We start from the raw sequence: 14017 nt of genomic DNA, 5'->3' as shown, positions 1-14017 counted from the left end.
GTTGTCATTTTCACGTCCTGCGCCACGTTGTTTAAATAGCAAATGCATTTGCGCCCATTTGTGAGCCTATGGGCGTGCTTGTCTGAAAACGAGGTGTGTTCAGGAGCATTGCTGACGCGTTGCTATTTTGAGGCAACTGAAATAGACCACGCCATTGACCAACAAAAACCTGGTCTAAAGTCTGGCACAATAATTTTTCTTTGCTATTTAAAGAGCACGTTAGTAATATGCGCCTATAGGCAGGTGCCCAAAGCGTGTACACTTTGCAGCACACAAACATTTTTAAAAATGAAAAATCAAAGGATTAAAATGTAAAAGATTATTATTCTGTACATAAATTTAAAAATGCCTACGTCATAATGGATAGTCATTGCATGTATCAGAATTATGCGCCCTATTTGCTCGCGCACGAGCAGCTCCGTTTACTCTCTGGAGACGCGTTCTGTCTTTGCGCTTGCAAATTCCGCCGTGTAAATAGCAAATCCGCCATGGCACGAGCGCAACTGGCTCTTAAAGGGAATGGGAGTAATGAGAATTCATTTTTTATTCAGGCCAAATCATTCTGCTTGAAATACAGTTCTTTTTGTTGCACACCAAAGATTTACACCCCAGTGGTGTTCCATGGAGGGTCATGACTCTCATTCGAATTGTGAGGTAAAGATCCCCATCCCAAGTAAAGCAGCTGATGGCATTCCGAAAGACCTCGAACCACATTAGATCACATCACAGTCAGGGACGGTTTAGATCACAGCATGTTTTCAAGGTTCTCAACAAAGCTGGAGTGAATTAGCTGCTGTTTTGCCGAACAAATATTCATCCAGACGAGGAAGATCATAAAACACTGCCCTCATGCTGGCAGGAGAATGGACAGGAAGTGACATGTAGGGGCAAAGGTTAATAAAATAACAAGAAGAAAAACAATTGAAGCCCACTAGTCAAACATGGGAAACTGAAGAAACAGTAACACTAAATGCCAAACAACAGGAGGAGGGGGAAAGTGCTTCAGATTGATGGACTGAAACTGAGGCTAAGCTGCTCATAACTAACAACTAATAAAATAATTATGCACTGAAAGACATGCAGAAATGAAGGATGACCTGTATATCTGTGACCAGGGGCCCTATCATACACCTGGCGCAATGCGGTGCCAGGCGCGACGCAAGTGTTTTTTGCTAGTTTCAGCCCGACGCAGTTGTCATTTTCACGTCCTGCGCCACGTTGTTTAAATAGCAAATGCATTTGCGCCCATTTGTGAGCCTATGGGCGTGCTTGTCTGAAAACGAGGTGTGTTCAGGAGCATTGCTGACGCGTTGCTATTTTGAGGCAACTGAAATAGACCACGCCATTGACCAACAAAAACCTGGTCTAAAGTCTGGCACAATATTTTTTCTTTGTTATTTAAAGAGCGTGTTAGTAATATGTGCCTATAGACGGGTGCACAACGCGCGCACACTTTGCTTATTACACACACAGGGACGCGCAGCAGCATACAAACATTTTTTTAAAAGAAAAATTTAATTCCGCCATGTAAATAGCGAACCCGCCATGGCGCGAGCGCAACTGGCTTTTAAAGGGAATGGGAGATGAGACTCTGATTGGTTTATTGCACGTTATGCCCAAAACACACCAATTACTCATTAAGAGAATTAGGGTCAACCATTTTAGACCGTGCGTCGGGCGCGCCGACTGTTTTTCCCGTCGTTAAACTAGCAAGAGTGGATTTGGACACGCCCTAAGTGCACCTGGTCATTAAAATAGGGCCCCATGTAAGTAATGGACAATAATAATGTTTTGAAATTGTCCGCATTGGATGATATTGGAAGCTGATAATATGTAGGCTTATTTAATTCATTAATTCATTTAAAATGTAACCAGTATACTGTTATTTTATAGCCATTTTCAAACAAAATAAACTATTCTTTTTACCTATTCTTTAAATTTACTCTATTTTTAACTATTCTTTTCTAAATGTATTATTGTTTTATTTTTGTTCTAAATTATCCAGCTTCTATAGCAGTGTGTTAGTTTATTTTATTAATTAATTTTACTTTATACATTTATTATAAATTAAAATATTTTATTGATTCGTGAATTCATGAAAACTTGTGTAAAATTAAGTTTTTCAAACAGTATGTTGTTCTTTTATAGCAGTTTTCAAAAGACTATATAGAACTAGAAGATAAATGATTATTTTTTTAGCTTTATTATTTTATTATGTCATTTTTGTCCTAAATGATCCAGTTTCTATAGCAGTATATTAGTTTATTTTATAAATCAATTTTACAATTTTTATTTAGTATTATATATATCAACTTATTATAAATTAAAATATTTAAGTACTGTATAATACATGAAAACTTTTTTCAAGCAGTATATTGTTCTTTTATAGCAGTTTTCAAAAGAAATTTTAACCTGTACTATTATTAGGGCTGGGTATCGATTCAGATGTCCCAATTCGATTTCGATTCGCAAGCTCTCGATTCGATTCGATTCGATTCTCGATTTTTTGATTACATTCAGTGAATATAGTTTTAATACAAATGCTATTGCTATTGATATATCAGTTTACAAATGGTGAATTAATAAAAAGAAATTAAATATCAAATGCTTCCGCAGATTTATAGTATTACTATAGCACTTCACCTGAACATTGTGAATCACGCGTATGGCCATGATAAGTGCTGAATGAATGACAGGCTTTCTGTTGTAACATCACACAAGGTAAATAAGGGTGACATCTAGTGGAGAAGACTAATGATAAGATTCACGTTAATCAGATCTTGTTTTAAATGTGTGCTGAAATAAATACCGGAAAAGATCGATTTGCGGCTTTTGAGAATCTATATCAAATCGACGTCATTTTAAAAAACGATTAATCGAAAAATATTATATTAATTTATTTTTGTTTTAAATTATACCTTTTATATATCAGGTTTATTATTTTATCAGCAGTATATTAAGTTAATTATTTTATTAATTACTTTTTTATTTAGTAGTTTAGTAGTGTAAGCATTACATAATAAATGTATAATTAATACACTTATTATAAATTCAAATATTTTTATTTACGGTAAAATTAATGTAAAACTTGCATTTTAGTGTGCTTTCATAGTTCTTTTTTATATATATTTAGTTCACAATAGTAATTATTTATAACATCAGCCATTGTATGACTTGCTGAAATGGGCAGTTTCTATGGTGTTTTCTACACAAACATTCCTGGAAACTGCAGTGCATGATGGTCAGACAGTCTTCTCATGTTTTACTTCTTCTGCAAAGTGGACCAGACCTTATGCTGATAGTCGAAAGCCTGGCTCTGGGACACCAGATTTAATTCATAATATGAAAATAATTATCTTGTCATTTGTACAGACCACAATTTCAACATCTGTGTATTTCTACAGCCCACCTTGACTAGAGACTTGCCCTCCACACCGTTGGTCTCTCTGGTAGTACCGCCCTGCCCCTGCGAGTCTCGCCGCTGGGAGATGGAGAGCTTCTTCTTCCGGGGCCGGCCCTTCAGGTTGGGTGCTATGGACAGCAGAAGAGTAGTTAGAGCGGTTACTGACAGCCATATGCACCCACAGCCCATAAAGAGCACTGACGTCTGCTCACTGCACTATAGCACAAATAGGGAAACATGACAACAGCCATGTCTGCGGCCGACACACATAGACTACAGCCAGCATATTTCCACCAATTGGCGGCTTGACAAGTGATCCCTGGAGCCATTCCAGTGACTTACATTGCTTTAAATTATATATCATCCTCCTTCATTCTGGATATTTTTTCCATTGAATGGCACTCAGGACTTAATTATCCTGAGACAAGGTCAAAACGCTGTCTGCCACTGTTACAGGCATTCTTGATCATCAGTTCCAAATCATTTTCATCATTATATTGGCCTCTAAGCAAGAATGTTAGATAATACACATTGCAATGGTAAAACAATTCGCAGAATGACAGGATGTGTCAACAACCGGAAAACTCAAACAGAACCTGAAGGGCAAATGAATAAAATCACTAATACGTCGTCATCACGGCTCAAAATAACAGCGCAACTGGAGGTGCAACTGGGTCAGCCTTAAAAAGTCGTTCATCCAAAAATAAAAATTCTGTCAGTATTTGCTCACACATGTTGTGTTAGATATTCCCTAATAGTCCAACTTTCTATTCGACATGGCACAGCTTACGCCTATGAGGCATGTGCAACTTCACCACTTCTTTTTGAAAGCCATATTTCTATGGTTGTAAATTCTACGCTCTTAAAAATAAAGGTTCTTTATTGGCACGTATGGTTCTTTGAAGAAACTTTAACATCCACAAAACCCTCTCCACTGCACAAAAGGGGAGGAAAAAGATCCTTCAGATTACTTAAATGTTCTTCAAACTGACTGTTTGAGTTCACCTCTAAAACTGAATGTCATTATTTGCCTTCATATTTCATACATCTTGTCTGCAAAGATATCTAACCAGTGAATATGCTTTACATTTACACCATGTTGACCAATGGCAGTGCAGTTAGAATAGAGCTTTCTTTAACCAGATTTAATAGAGAATCTGGGAATAGAGAATAGAGTTTTTTTAATAGAGAATATTGCTTTTTGTAATCATTTGGTAGTTACATTTTGAAGTTGACTCGATTTACATTAAAAATGGTCAAAATCAAAATCATCAAACATTATACAAGAAGAAGAGGAGATTTCATTTTTTTGCCATATCGCCCAGCCATATTCCTGTGAAATCTATTTACAATATAGTTATTTTTGCTTAAGGTCGTTACAATACCAAATTTTTCATATACCATTACAATTTTATAATTCTTGACACCAATTTTGATATCACAGCAATACATAATATTAGCCTAACTAATATAACAATTTCTCAAACTTACTGAAGACAGCTGGTAATAAAGTAAGAACAACCAAAAAGAAAAAAAACCTAATTAAAAGCAATAGAACAAAGACATGAAATGAAATGAAATAAATAAAGAGTGCTTTAGGTTTTGGAATTAGGTCCACCTAACTAACATATAGGAAATAATATAGAAACTGAATAAAGTAATCAAATATAAAATAAACCACTGCATAGTCCTCACCACATTAATTAAAAATACCATAATTCCTATTAAAGCTACCAAAGTGATTCAGCCAAGAGCAGTGAGTGATTTTCACTTTTACTTTTGTGGTTTGATTAACATTAAAGAGACTTTAAGACCTAATGCATGGATCCAGTATACTGCATTGATGCAAATCAAACATAACTGACTGTGAATATGTGAATACTTGCAATAAGCATTTGTATGTATTTGTCCATTTACGTGCATTTATTTAAAAGTGTGCACACAGAAAACCGTCTGACAGACAGCATGCAATAACTGTATTAAGTTTCTTTTGTGACTTATCCTAAACTACCTTCTTTCTTTCGGGGTCAGAGGAAAATCAAATGTTTCACATTTCTAGTATCTAAAAGCCCCTTGTGCACCTGACGAATGCCATCAAAGCATCACCAGCATCAAGCTGGAAAACGACAAGCACAAGCGAGAGTTCAAACTCGGCGCAGCGAGAGGCAGGCGGAGCTTTTGACACCAGGACAGGTGCTCTCGAGCACAGGTTCAGTCAGGTCAGCCGCCACTGCATTCCATGTGCGCTGATGATTAAATCATCATTAAGGTTACGACGGGTAACTTTTTTCAGTGTCACATGATCCTTCCAACAGACTAGCAGCCTGATCTGCTGTGGGAAAAGAAAAGAAAGCATTAACTAATCAGCTGGAGAAGAGCTTCTTTTTTTTTCTTTTTGGGTTCTTTTCTCAAGGCGCCGCCTTTTTGCATCAAATTTGGCGCATGCAGCAGCGGGGTCAGAGAAACGGCGCATCAAATGAGTCCATTTGTTCATAAATAAACATTTATGTAAGAAGCCTTTTTGTCACCTTGGCAACAGGCAGGTTGTTTACTTGGCTGCTGTGGCCATGACAAACACATTTGTGCAGGCATCCGTGGGCTCGGCAGAGGAAAGGCTTACGTTTATTGAGGAAACGAGGCTGCTTCTCTCTTAAATGTCACTTTTTCTTTGTTCCTTAGACTAATTCACTCAAACGGGATTCGTATTTTCGCCGATTCTTCCTCTTTTAGCTTCCCCACATCACAATCATTTGAATTCTAGTACTGTGAGTAATGTATTACTCATGATTGCCGGAGTACATTAGCTCCTTTACTTCACGCTTGTTATCCTGCATTGAGCTCTCCAATATGAGCACTCCATTCCCATTTTTAAGACTAATATAAATAACAAATTATACGTTTGGGTATTTATTATTAACTTATTGTACACATTAATGTACAAAGGTTTGGGGTTGGTGAGATTTTTTTTGCACATTTTTGAAAGAAGTCTCTTATGCTCACCGAGGCTGCATTTTTTTTTTACTGTAAATATTAGTTCCCATTTTAAAAACGTTTCTATTTTAATTTTAAAATGTTGTTTATTCCTGGTGACAAAGTTGAATTTTTCAGTGTCACATGATCCTTCAGAAATAATATGCTCTAATATACTTATTTAGTATTCTAGAAAATGCTGCCCTCCATCATTTGATCATCAAAAGTCAAATTTAAAAGGATGAAATTATAAAAATTAATTATTGTATTAGCTAGAGTGTAATATAATACTCTTAGGTCTGTTTAAGACCTTTTTATACTAATATCTAATAAATCAACAGCCCGTTGTCAATTATTCCTTTATATACACATACATACATACACACACACAAATTTAATATCAAAGTTAATACCAAATTATAATAATATAAATCATTAATATCAAGATATCATCAAATTATAAAGATAATAATTTAGTTATATCAAAATCAAACCAAACCAAATTAACATGTAACAACTGTTTTTATTTTTTGCCAAGTTTACTGTTTAAATTTAAACATGGATGAAACTTTTGATTAAATATAATCTTAAATATAATGTTTTAATAATTTGATTATTATTACTATTATTATTATTTATACTTCAAGAAGTACATTCTGCTGTGCAATAATATTTTTCTGTTATTTAGAATTTTTGTTTTTATTATGGTTTGTTTTTTGTTTGTTTTGTTTTGTTTTGTTTTAAATCCATTGCACAGAATTCCATGGACTTTCCCCCCAAATCCGGATTCCATTTAAGCCTGCTGATGAGACATAACAACTGTGATCTGTCTCTCTCTCCCTTATTCTTGGACACAATATGGGGACTAGATTGGCCGATATATCAGCCAGGCTGAAGAATCTGCCAATATTTGGGAGATTGTGAGATAATCAGCTATTGTGAGATAACGGGCAGTTCAGTGTTCCTACTTAGCCAGACGAAGAATGTTAGAACTTATAATTAGAATTGACATACTGTATGTATGTATGTATGTATGTATGTATATATATATATATATATATATAGACAACACCCTTGTCAATGAGTAATATACATTGAGCGTGTTTACATGTGTGCGATTATTTAAATACAGACATAATACTTAACCACTAATGGTGATCATACAGTTGTAACCGCATTGTAAACCAAAGCTCCAATTATCCAAAGGAATAGCTGACCCCTTCTTTATACGTCTTCTTTTCTTGTTTTCCCCTAAACTGACGGCTCCCATTGTCACAAACCTCAAAAGCTCATTACCGCAACTCAGTTGCTTTTGTTTCCAGTAATCTCTGTGCTTTCCCTCTGTGGATTTTAACAGGTCATTTGCCATGCTGCTGGGGGCTGAAGGGTGGCCAGAGCTTTGAAGCCGAGCAGGACTTCTCTGCCTTCTTTCAAAGTCATTACAGAGCACTATGGGGTCTCTCGCAGATCAAATATCTGCCTGTGCATTCCTGTGGTCGTGCTTTTTCCTTTGAGCAAATACGTTTGAAGCATATCTGCAGATTCTCCAGAGTTTTGGCCTGAAACATTTGCAGTGGATGGATGTTTCAGAGGAAGCCAAATTAAATGAACTGTATCTGAGAGCCTCATTCAAAGTCAGACCCACACCAGTCCTCCCAAAACACACACACACACACACACACACACACACAAGGTACAGTATGGGGAAAATATTCGCCCTCACATTCCATGGCTCAAATCATTGTACAGTATGTTTACAACTACTACAAACTTGAATAAATTCAACTTAATATAATAATAAATACAACTTTACAGTTTACAATAACTTTTTAATGACATGATTTGATTTGACTTGATATTTTTAAGCATTTTTTACTTGATATTTAGAAGCCTCTGATTGAATGGGAACATGTTGGACTATGATATTGGTTATTATTATATTTTCCTGCTCACATGGTTGTGGCTACATCAACAGAAAAGTCGTTTCATAGATGGATAAACTTAGTACGATTTGATTTAGAAAATTCATATTCCCAGGAAAGGTCTAAAAAGGAAAGCATTGTTTTCTTTAGTATAATGTGCACTTATGAATCATATAAAATAAAACCAGAGACATTTGTAAAGAAAGCAAATAGGGTCGGTTTTGATTTCATATTACCCTTTACAAAATAAAATTATTATTTTATAGGTTTGAAGTGGCTTGTATACGTCAGGGTTATTATAGTTAACTATAACCATAAAAAAACATTATTTGAAATAAAATAAACATTAACTGAAATAAAATATAAAAAAAATAAATAAATGGCAATGTTTCTCATTTTCATTTATTGTAACTTGTAGTACTAAAATAACTAAAGCTAAATAATGATTAATAAAAAAATAATTAATAGACACACACACAAAATATCTAATAACATGACAAAACCACACGACAAATTTACTAAAACCTTCTAAAAAAAATGTAAATACAAAAATTACAAAAAAATCTAAATATTAATACAAACTTCAATAGTCTGGCAATGCAGCAATTCATATCAATGATTGAAATGATGTTGATTGAGTTTGACATGTCTGACTGCTGTGGAAGAGCTAGACTGAGCTGAAAGGTCGCGCTCATCACATGACCTGTGTGTTCTGGCACACGTCCACATGATAAACTCTGCTGCTAGGAAACCTGCTGCTTTCATTCTGCAGGAAGACAGAAGGGCTGTACGCCAACCTCTGCCAGGCTAGTCCCGCCCATGTTTTCATCATCATCCAGCTACACTTCCATTCATAACATCCCAGCACACGTCAGCGAGGTAAGTGGATTACATGAGTACATGTATGACAGCAGTGGCGGCGCTAGGGTGGGGCTTGACGGGGCTATAGCCCCATCAGAAACTTGTTTAGCCCCGGCACAGCCCCCCCAAGGATTTCCTAATAATGTTCCTGTTTTTTGGTGTCACTTTCATTAACATTCAAAAAATAAACATTAAAAACCTAAAAATAAAGTGCCTAATATGTGGCCTATCAACAATTGATATTATGGGGGAGGGATCAAGCAACACAAGCAAGCAACGCGCAAACTGCGCAAGAGTTATGCCGGAGAACGTCAGTCAATAGAGAAAATGAAATTAAAAAAACTGACGGAGCTTTCTAACGCTGCATGAACGGCGCTTGTATATTTCTAACGCTTGTATTCTCTGAGACAACGAGAGACGAAACTACTTCAACATATGCTGATAATGGTATATAAAAAAGGGGTAATATGATGTTGGGTAATATTTATCTTATCTTATCTATATCTTAAAGGGGTAATATGATGTTGCTAAAAGGAATATTATTTTGTGTATTTGGTGTAATGAAATGTGTTTATGCGGTTTAAGGTTCAAAAAACACAGGCGACCACTGCTTTAGAGAAAAGTATTATCTTTCCTATTTTTACCCAAAATAGGGTGTTGTGAGCACATAATGTAATGACTGTTTAATTCATACTGGAAACCGGAGGGCACCCTTGCGCAGAAACTCCACATATGCATAGTAGAATTAATGCTCCAGGAAGAAGTATCAAGTGATCGCTGTAGCTGAATAAAACGCAGATAAAGTCATTTTAACTCAGGAAACCTGAAGACAATAAACATGCTTCGTTTGGAGAATTTTTACTGGTATATCGCAAACGATAAGATATCGCCCATCCCTATCCAACACTAATCGACCGATGCCGATAATTTAAAAATGCCAAATATCAGCCGATATATCGGTCTTGGCAATACATTGATCAACCACTAGTAAACTTTTGTCTAAATAAATTTAAATTAAAACACTAAAAACAAACATTTATTAATTAAATGCTACAAAAAAGCAAAGGTAACCTATATGTAAAAATTGACAATTAAATATACTAATATACAGTATATTCAGTATATAGACCAATAATAAGGCTGTTAAAAAAGCCTCTTGGCCTATACTGACTAATAAGGGATATGGTACCGATATACTACTGGTCAAAGTTTTGGAATTATTAAGTTTAAATAAATAAGAAAATAAATGTATAAATATATATATATATATATTCCAGCTTTGCATCACAGGAATAAATTACATTTTAAAATATATAGTAATTAAATATATATAATAGAAAACAGTTGTTTTAAACTTTAATAATATTTCACAATATCGCTGTTTCTTGATAATTGCAGCTTTGGTGAGCATAAGAGACTGCTTTCAAATACATTAAAAAAAATATCATAATTATTCCAAACTTTTGACTGGTAGTGTATATTGTGCATTCCTAATCTCGATAGCAGATAGGTTGCATTTTTTGGGAAACCTGTTTGACAATCATTATTTTTGTGATTTCCTTATGGTGGAACCAAGAAATTAGGCACTTTGGCATTTAAACTTTCTCAACTTCATTGAAAATGAATGACTTGTGATTGTTTTGTCGCTGCAAATCGCTGAACACCCTTTATTCTTCCTCTCTCGTGGCCTGATTTAATTCCTCAACTCTGTGATTTAATACAGCTCTATACAGCAGATGGTACTGTGAGGTGCAGAAGGAGCAAAACATACACGATGAATAAATGATATCGCCCTCGTTAAATAATGCTGCGCTCCCAAATCCCCCACCCAAACGGCAACACTTCTATCTTTTAATCGCTGAGAGTGTTGAGCAGAAGTCTCTGAATCAGCAGCAGCGCGACTTCTGCAAGGCTTTTTTACAGTGCAAACAGATTGGACCAAACAATGAGTCAATGTCACTGCACGTCCCCTCACGGGGGGCGGGAAATGCGGTGTGAGCACTTAGATGACGCACACACCAAGGTCAGATGCTAATTCAAGAGGGAGCAAGTGATAGAGTCACAGCACATCGCTAAAAGCTGCGGTATACACACACACACACATACACACACATGCTCGCATATGCCGGAGGACACATTGGCGCTACATACGGCGCATTTGTTATTTATTTATCTATCCGGCCATTGTGCTGAAGTGTGTGGTGTTATGTCATGTGTGGTTGTGGGAGAATGCTGCATCAGCTTGATCCCTCCTCACACACTCCAGCCGGCCTTATTCATCTCACAGACCTGAGAACTTGGGAAGAGAATTTGAATGGTGCTTGCCTATGCCAAAGTCACTGTTACTTAGATAGGCTGTTGCTAGAACAGAAAAAAAAAAGACTCCACATGATATTCTACAACACTCCCGGTATATACGCCTTGGGTCCTTCTGTTAATGATTAAGAAAGATTTTCCGTGCATTTTACTGTTCCGCAGGTGAGAATAGACTTTGATTAGTTAGAAAAGCAGAAAGTCACATGATTTGAGGTAATATATATGTTCATACAACAAATGGTGTGGGACAAGTTACAAATCAAAGTTAAAGCTGAAAATTATTTTCATGTTATGGCCAATAACTTAGAAATGGCCAATATGAAATTCTTTATATTTTCTCTTTAAATAAATAAATAAATAAACAAACAAACAAACAAACAAACAAATAAATAAATGTTAGAAGTGAATCAACCTTAGCAATATATTGGTCAACAGATATATAAATTAAAAGTAAAATATTTAGGCATGACACCATAATTATGAAATAGTAAGATTATATTTAACAGTATTACATTTTAGTATTATTTAAATGTATTAAATTTAAAATGCTAGAAGTGAATGTATGCATCAAAACATTATAATGTATACAGTATGAAAAATGGATATTCATTTTGAGATTTGTTAAAGATTACATTGATTTAACAATACTACATTAAATGTAAAGTTATATTTAAAGTTATTAAATTATTAGGTGTGTGTGTGTGTGTGTGTACCTGGTATTTATCACGTTATGGGGACCAAATGTCCCCACAAGGATAGTAATACTAGTAAATTTTGACCTTGTGGGGACACTTTTGAGGTCCCCATGAGGAAACAAGCTTATAAATCATACAGAATGAGTTTTTTTGAGAAAGTAAAAATGCACAAAGTTTCCTGTGAGGGGTAGGTTTAGGGGTAGGGTTGGTGTAGGGCAATAGCACATACAGTTTGTACAGTATAAAAACCATTACGCCTATGGAATGTCCCCATAAAACATGGAAACACAACATGTGTGTGTGTGTGTGTGTGTATACTAGAACTAAATGAAAACAAGAAATGTTGCCTTGGCGAAGGCAATCTAAATGTTAATAATAAAAAAGAAAATAATAATAATAAAATAATGCAAGTAATTAAATATCTAATATTGCCTGTTACCAATAAAACTAATCTTTAATATTACCCAATACTGAATAAGGTATTGACATATAGTACAATGCCTTTTAATAAAGTTAGTTCATATGGTAATAGTGACATTTGTGACGAAAACACAAGCTTTTAGTCAAGATGCTTTTGTACATCAGTTTTGATACCATTAATAAAAAATAAATAAAACCAGTCTGATTTACTCAAAACCATTTAGTGCCACAAGATATTCTAGTCACAAAACAATATAACCAAAATGATAAAATACAACAAGACTAATCAAACTTGATACAGTTCTTAGCAGAAGCAGCAATCTGCGCTTCTACTCTTATTCTGCTCTCAATATGCTAATATACTGCCTCAGATTCTGTTATGAACTTCTGACTAGCTGCCATTTGATCTCTGTCTAAAAATAATCCAACGTCATTTTGTCTCTCTCGCTCTTACATTTTCTCCACACATTCCTGTCAATCCATTCTGACAGACTGTTGTTTTTTTAGGTTAAATCCACCTGAGGTGGCATAATTAAACAATAAAACCTCTTGTGATCGCAGACTGTGTTATTAAAAATGATCAGATGTAAGAGTAATCGGCAGCACTGGAGATTTGCTCTGAATTATTTACATACGTCATGTTAGAGTCATCTCATTGACAGCCAGTTGCCCTCTAGTGTTACTGTGAGGAATTACTCACACCAGGACACACACACACACACACACACACACACACACACACACAGCAAAATACAAACAATCAATACAGCCAATCCAGCTTTAGAATCGCTTTAACCCCTTCCTGCCATGACATCGTATTAGCTAATGCAATAACTTAATGGTATCTTTCCTTAAAGGATAAGAGGAAACATGGTATTACTACAGATATTATTCATCAAATATTAAACTATAGGATGTAGACGGTGTGTGATCTAACCAACCGAATGCCTAGGTCATACTGTACAAATAAAAATAAATTACATTTTTCATAAAAAAAAAACATATTTTAGGACCATTAAAGAAATACACTGAATAAAATCATCCATCATCCTGTCTGGACACACATACACACACACACACACACACATACATTATATATATATATATATATATATATAAAATACATTTGATGGTGGAGGTGTGTGTCTATTTTAGGGGCAAGTGGGGGGGAGGGGGGTTAATAAAATAAGTACCCCCTTGCACTTACTAAGATGAGCACCCTGGGTCACTGTCACCCCAACCTGCTCACATCTGACTGCCCTGTGTACAAAAATATAAAAAGCTGAGACTACAGCCTATTCAAGTGTCCATTAATCTAGCCAGCGTCGGTCAGCAGGACAGCACTCCTCCAGAGCTGCTGGCACGGCCGCTCACGTGGGCAGGGGTGGGGGGGTCAGTCTTGGCTCAAGCCAAGCAAGTGTGGAACGGGA

General features: G+C 35.6%; 1 protein-coding gene across 1 annotated transcript in view; it reads right to left on the bottom strand.

Annotated features, from left to right (window-relative positions):
- LOC107654064 (AT-rich interactive domain-containing protein 5B-like) overlaps positions 1-14017 on the bottom strand; it is a 129264-nt gene that overhangs the window by 40599 nt on the left and 74648 nt on the right. The window contains exon 5 of the mRNA XM_016440991.1: positions 3410-3531. Within this exon, the coding sequence (XP_016296477.1) occupies positions 3410-3531 (122 nt within the window). The remainder of the gene's footprint in view (positions 1-3409; positions 3532-14017) is intronic.

This window comes from Sinocyclocheilus anshuiensis, unplaced genomic scaffold (genome assembly GCF_001515605.1).
Source record: "Sinocyclocheilus anshuiensis isolate Anshui unplaced genomic scaffold, SAMN03320099.WGS_v1.1 scaffold454, whole genome shotgun sequence".
Taxonomy (NCBI): domain Eukaryota; kingdom Metazoa; phylum Chordata; class Actinopteri; order Cypriniformes; family Cyprinidae; genus Sinocyclocheilus; species Sinocyclocheilus anshuiensis.
This window is presented reverse-complemented; position numbering and strand designations above follow the sequence as displayed.